The sequence below is a fragment of the Vulpes vulpes genome, chromosome 13, assembly GCF_048418805.1.
Source record: "Vulpes vulpes isolate BD-2025 chromosome 13, VulVul3, whole genome shotgun sequence".
Classification (NCBI taxonomy): Eukaryota; Metazoa; Chordata; class Mammalia; order Carnivora; family Canidae; genus Vulpes; species Vulpes vulpes.
The window spans coordinates 26,168,785-26,174,514 of record NC_132792.1 but is presented as its reverse complement, the minus strand read 5'-3'; the positions used below and the strand labels follow the sequence as shown (position 1 = coordinate 26,174,514).

Below are 5,730 nucleotides of genomic sequence, written 5' to 3'. Positions count from 1 at the left end.
CTCTCAGCTAACAGAGCAAAAATATACATGTTAATACTAATGTATTTGTACTCACATCTATAAATACTTCTATATGTAACCATTGTGTCTATATTAACCTAAACATGAGTTGTTCATATTGCTCACCACTGATCATTTTACTGTATTTATATCTTTGTGTTCCCCAGAACGTCATATATCATAATTATATGATAGGCGACATTTTAATACTGGCTTCTCTCACTTATTAATATGCATTGAAGTTTCCTGTATGCTTTTTCACACTTTGATAGATACATTTTATTGCCCAATAACATTTCATTATAGGCATATAACAGAGCTTATTAATTCAGTCATTGAAGGACTTCCTGGTTGTTTTCAGAGTTTTTTTTAAGATTTCACTTATTTATTTACTCATGAAAGACAGAGAGAGAGAAAGAGAAAGAGAGAGAGAGAGAGAGAGACATAGGCAAAGGGAGAAGCAAGCTCCATGCAGGAAGCCCAATGTGGGAATTGATCCTGGGACTCCGGGACCATGGCTGAGCCAAAAGCAGACGCTTACTGCTGAGCCACCCAGGTTTTCCAGTTTTCAGTTTTTGTAAATTATAGATAAAAGTTCTGTAAGTATTTGTATTCTGATTTTTGTATGAACATAGGTTTTCAAATTAAATAGATAAATATGAGCATGATTATTGGATCACATGGTTACGCTAAGTTTGGCTTTGAAAAAAGGCTGCCAGAATGTTTTTCAAAGTGACTGGGACATGTCACATTCCCACAAGCAATGAATGATTTCATTTATTGTCCCCGTTGCCTCACATCCTCACCAGTATTTGGCAGAGTCAGATTTTTGGATTTCAGCTACTCTAACAGGTGTGTAGTAGTATTTCATTGTTTTAATTTGCTATTTCCTATTGACAAAATATGTTGATCATAACTTCATTTATTTAGTTGTCATCTGTATATCACCACTGGTGATGTGTTTGTTCAGACTTTGCATTTATTTATGATAGTCACACAGAGAGAGAGAGAGAGAGGCAGAGACATAGGCAGAGGGAGAAGCAGGCTCCATGCACCGGGAGCCCGATGTGGGATTCGATCCCGGGTCTCCAGGATCGCGCCCTGGGCCAAAGGCAGGCGCCAAACCGCTGCGCCACCCAGGGATCCTTTCTTTTTTTTTCTTTCTTTTTTTTTTTTTTTGAAATTACAAAGCTACTTTTAATACTTTGGGGTGAGCCCCACAGGAATAAAAAACACTGGGAAGTGGTAACCCCCTCACCCCCAGGCGTGGCCCAGGGGGAGAGGGGCTACCTGAGGGGAAGGAAGCACAAAAGGGACCCGCTGCAGACTCAGGGCAAAGGGAATGCCATCGGTGCTGGGACCTGTGAGCACTACAGGAGGAAACGCGAGCGTGGTGGGACTGGCTCCAGGCACACAGGCGAAGGGCAAGAGGCTTGGACACGAAGCCACAAAGCTACTTGGGCTCCTCCTTCTTCTCGTTTGCCTTTTTCTGCTTCTGCTGCATGATCTCCGAGTCGCTCTGCTTGCGGGCGGCAGCAGAAAGCCCGTCGTCTCGGCGCTTTCCCTTAACCGAGTCGCTCTGCTTTTTCATATTCTTCTGGCGGGCGAGCTCGCGCTGGTTACCGCGGGTCACGGCGACCGCAGCGGCTCCCGCCTGCCTCCGTTGCGTCCCCTCGTTCTGTCCCACGTTGCAGGCCCCGCTCCCCTCTCCAAGCGTCTAGGTGGGTGTCTACCCACCCACCTGGCTGATTTGGTGCCAGGCCACGTTTGGCCATGGCATGCAAACAGAAAGGAGATGGTGGGAGTCCCTCAAACTGGTTTAGTGCAGATTGGAGCACCTACAGGTCACTTTCTTTATTCTTCATCCTTGTGACTTCAGTGAACTCAGTAGGTGTTATGCAGTTGGTGAATCCCATCTTCCCAGGTACTGTCATTTGCCATGAAAATAGAATGACAATGGAATTTCCAAGTGATCTTGGCACCAAAAAATGGCATGCATCTGTGGTGGATCCATTTAGTTTTGAATTGTTGAACTGTACTTCTATCCTGGACCCAGAAAAGCTCACCCTGAAGGCCCCATATGAGACCTGTAGCAGGAGAGTACTTGGCCAGCATCAGATGGCCATCAGACTCACGGACAACAATGCTGCTTCAAGACATAAGGCTTTCATGTATCAGATCAGCTGTCCAGTTATGCAAACAGAAGAAACCCGTGAGCATGCAGGATCCACAATCTGCACAAAAGATTCCATGTCTTTTACCTTTAACATTATTCCTGGCATGGCTGATGAAAATACGAATCCCAGTGGTGGGAAATGGATGATGGAGGTTGATGATGCAAAAGCTCAAAACCTGACTCTTCGGGAGGCCTTGATACAAGGATATAATTTCCTGTTTGATAGCCACAGGCTCAGTGTCCAAGTGTCATTCAATGCCACTGGAGTCACTCACTACATGCAAGGTAACAGTCACCTCTACACAGTGCCTCTGAAGCTTATACACACATCTCCTGGGCAGAAGATCATCTTAACAACACGAGTACTTTGTATGTCAGATCCCGTGACCTGTAATGCCACACACATGACCCTCACCATACCAGAGTTTCCTGGGAAGCTACAGTCTGTGAGATTTGAAAACAGGAACTTTGCTGTAAGCCAGCTGCACAACCATGGGATTGATAAAGAAGAATTAAACGGCTTGAGATTACACTTCAGCAAATCTCTTCTCAAAATGAACTCCTCTGAAAAATGCCTACCCTATCAGTTCTACTTAGCATCACTCAAGCTGACCTTTGCCTTTGAACGGGACACGGTTTCCACAGTGGTTTATCCTGAGTTTGTTTGTGAGCCACCAGTTACTATAGTTACAGGTGACCTGTGTACCCAGGATGGGTTTATGGATGTCAAGGTCTACAGCCACCAAACAAAACCAGCTCTAAACTTGGATACCCTCAGAGTGGGAGACTCCTCCTGCCAACCTACTTTCAAGGCTCCATCACAAGGGTTGACACTGTTTCACATCCCCCTAAATGGATGTGGAACAAGACTTAAGTTCAAAGGTGACACAGTCATCTATGAAAATGAAATACATGCTCTCTGGACAGATCTCCCTCCAAGCACAATTTCCAGAGATAGTGAATTCAGAATGACTGTGAAGTGCCATTACAGCAGAGATGACCTGCTGATAAATACCAATGTCCAAAGTCTTCCTCCTCCCGTGGCCTCAGTGAGGCCTGGTCCACTTGCCTTAATCCTGCAAACCTACCCAGATAAATCCTATTTGCGACCCTATGGGGATAAGGAATATCCTGTGGTGAGATACCTCCGCCAACCAATTTACCTGGAAGTGAAAGTCCTAAATAGGGCTGACCCCAACATCAAGCTGGTCTTAGATGATTGCTGGGCAACACCCACCATGGACCCAGCCTCACTCCCCCAGTGGAATATTGTCATGGATGGCTGTGAATACAATCTGGACAACTACAGAACCACCTTCCATCCAGTTGGCTCCTCTGTGACCTACCCTACTCACTATCAGAGGTTTGATGTGAAGACCTTTGCCTTTATATCAGAGGCCCAAGTGCTTTCTAGCCTGGTCTACTTCCACTGCACCGCATTAATCTGCAGTCGACTGTCTCCTGACTCCCCTCTGTGTTCTGTGACTTGCCCTATATCATCCAGGCACAGGCGAGCCACAGACAGTACTGAAGAAGAGAAGATGAGAGTAAGTCTCCCGGGACCCATCCTCCTGTTGGCAGACAGCTCTTCACTCAGAGATGGTGTGGACTCAAAAGGGCACAGGGCTGCTGGATATGTTGCTTTTAAAACTGTAGTGGCTGTGGCTGCCTTAGCAGGCCTTGTGGCTGCTCTAGGTCTCATCATCTACCTGCGTAAGAAAAGAACCATGGTGTTAAATCACTAAGGATTTTCAAATAAAGTGTTTGTTAAAGTAAAAAAAAAAATGCCACCCAGGCATTGTTCTAGGACCATTTGTTAAAAATATCATCACTTCTCCATCGATTCACCTTTGCTCCTTTGTCAAAGATTGGTTGAGTATATGTGTGAGCCTATTTCTCAGTTCTCTATTCTGCTGCATTGATTTGTATGTCTATTCCTTCACCAGTCCATACTGTCTTGATTACTGTAGCTTTATAAGTTTTAAAGTTCTCCAATTTTGTTCTGCTTCATAATTGTCCTGGTTATTTCAGGTCTTTTGTCCTTCCCTATAAACTTTAGAATCACTTACTGATACCCACAAAATAGCCTGCTGGAATTCTTATTTTTATTGTGGTGAGATCAAATAGGAAAAAAACTGACACATTATCAATATTATGTCTTCCAATCCATGAATATCTCTCCATTTATTCAGTTCCTCTTTGACTCCTTGCTAGAGTTTTATATTTTTCCACACATAAATATTATATGAATTATATAATACTTATATGCACATTTGTTATACATTTATACATTTATAAGTGTTTAGATATTTGGCACTATTCTACATGGTGCCACATGTTTAACTTCAAATTCCAACTGTTCATTGTTGGTATATGGGAAAGCAATTAACTTTTATTTATTAACCTTGTATCCTGCAACCTAGTTCTATTATATCTTTATTCCAGGACTTTCATTTTTGGTTTTGGAGGCTTTTGTTTTTGCTTTTATTTTTTGTTTTTATTGATTCCTTGGGATTTTTCCATGTAGACAGTCAAAGGCAGTCTTATTTCTTCCTTTCTGAAATGCATACCTTTGTGTCTTATGGCACTAGTAATTGCTTCCAGTACAATGTTGAGTAGGAGTAGTAAGAGGGAACACCTTTGTGTTTGTTGTTCCTGGTCTTAGGGAAAAAGCATCCAATTTCTCACCATTAAGTATGATGTTAGCTGTAGAATTTTTATAGATACGTTTATCAAGTTAAAGCAGTTCTCCCTATTTCTAGCTGTGTTAATTGTGAATGAGTGTGGATTCTTTTCCAAGACTTTTTTTCCATCTATCGTTCTGATTTTTTTTTTTTTTTTTAGCCCATTGGTACAGTAGATCACTTTGATTGATTTTCAAATGTTAAGTTGCCCTTGTATACCTGGAATAAATATCAACTGGTCACAGTGCACAACTATTTTATGCCTACTTGGATTTAATTTCTTTTTATAGCTGGAGATATTTGCATCTAAATTCATAAGAGATATTAGTCTCCAGTTTTCTTTTCTTACAATGTCTTACCTGGTGTTAGTATGAGGGTATTTTTGATACTATTGAATGAATTAGGGAGATTTCCTTCTGCTTCTATTCTCTGGAAGAGACTATAAAGAACTGTTATTTCTTCCCTGAATGTTTGGTAGAATTTACCAATGAAACCATCTCAGCTTGGTGATTCCATTTTAAGAAGGCGAGTAACTATTGTTTCAATTTCTTTAATAGTTACAGGTTTATTCAGAAGATCTATTTCTCCTCCTGTGAGTTTTGGTAGTCATTCAACTCACCCTTTCCATAAAAGTTAGTACATTTATGGCACTTTTTTTTCCTGCTCATCTTAAACTCAAGTTGCTCTTCTTTTACTAGGTTCCTAAGTTGGAAGTTTGGATTATTTATTTTAGAAATTTCTTCATTTATATTTATTAAATTCAATAAGTCCAATAAATACTGCTTTTGCTGCATTACACAGATTTTTGATAAGTTGCATTTTCCTATTCATTTAAAAACATTTTTTAATCTCACGTGAGACTTCTTCACG

General features: G+C 41.5%; 2 protein-coding genes across 2 annotated transcripts; one reads left to right on the top strand and one right to left on the bottom strand.

Moving 5' to 3' along the window:
- Positions 1-1,321: 1,321 nt before the first annotated feature.
- LOC112916032 (small EDRK-rich factor 2-like) lies at positions 1,322-1,686 on the bottom strand. The gene has a single exon (XM_072733649.1). The coding sequence runs from the start codon at positions 1,589-1,591 to the stop codon at positions 1,454-1,456; it is 138 nt and encodes a 45-aa protein (XP_072589750.1). The 5' UTR covers positions 1,592-1,686; the 3' UTR covers positions 1,322-1,453.
- An 87-nt stretch (positions 1,687-1,773) lies between these two features.
- On the top strand, positions 1,774-3,961 carry LOC112916033 (zona pellucida sperm-binding protein 2). Its single transcript, XM_025993505.2, has one exon. The coding sequence runs from the start codon at positions 1,774-1,776 to the stop codon at positions 3,919-3,921; it is 2,148 nt and encodes a 715-aa protein (XP_025849290.2). The 3' UTR covers positions 3,922-3,961.
- The last annotated feature ends 1,769 nt before the right edge of the window (positions 3,962-5,730 follow it).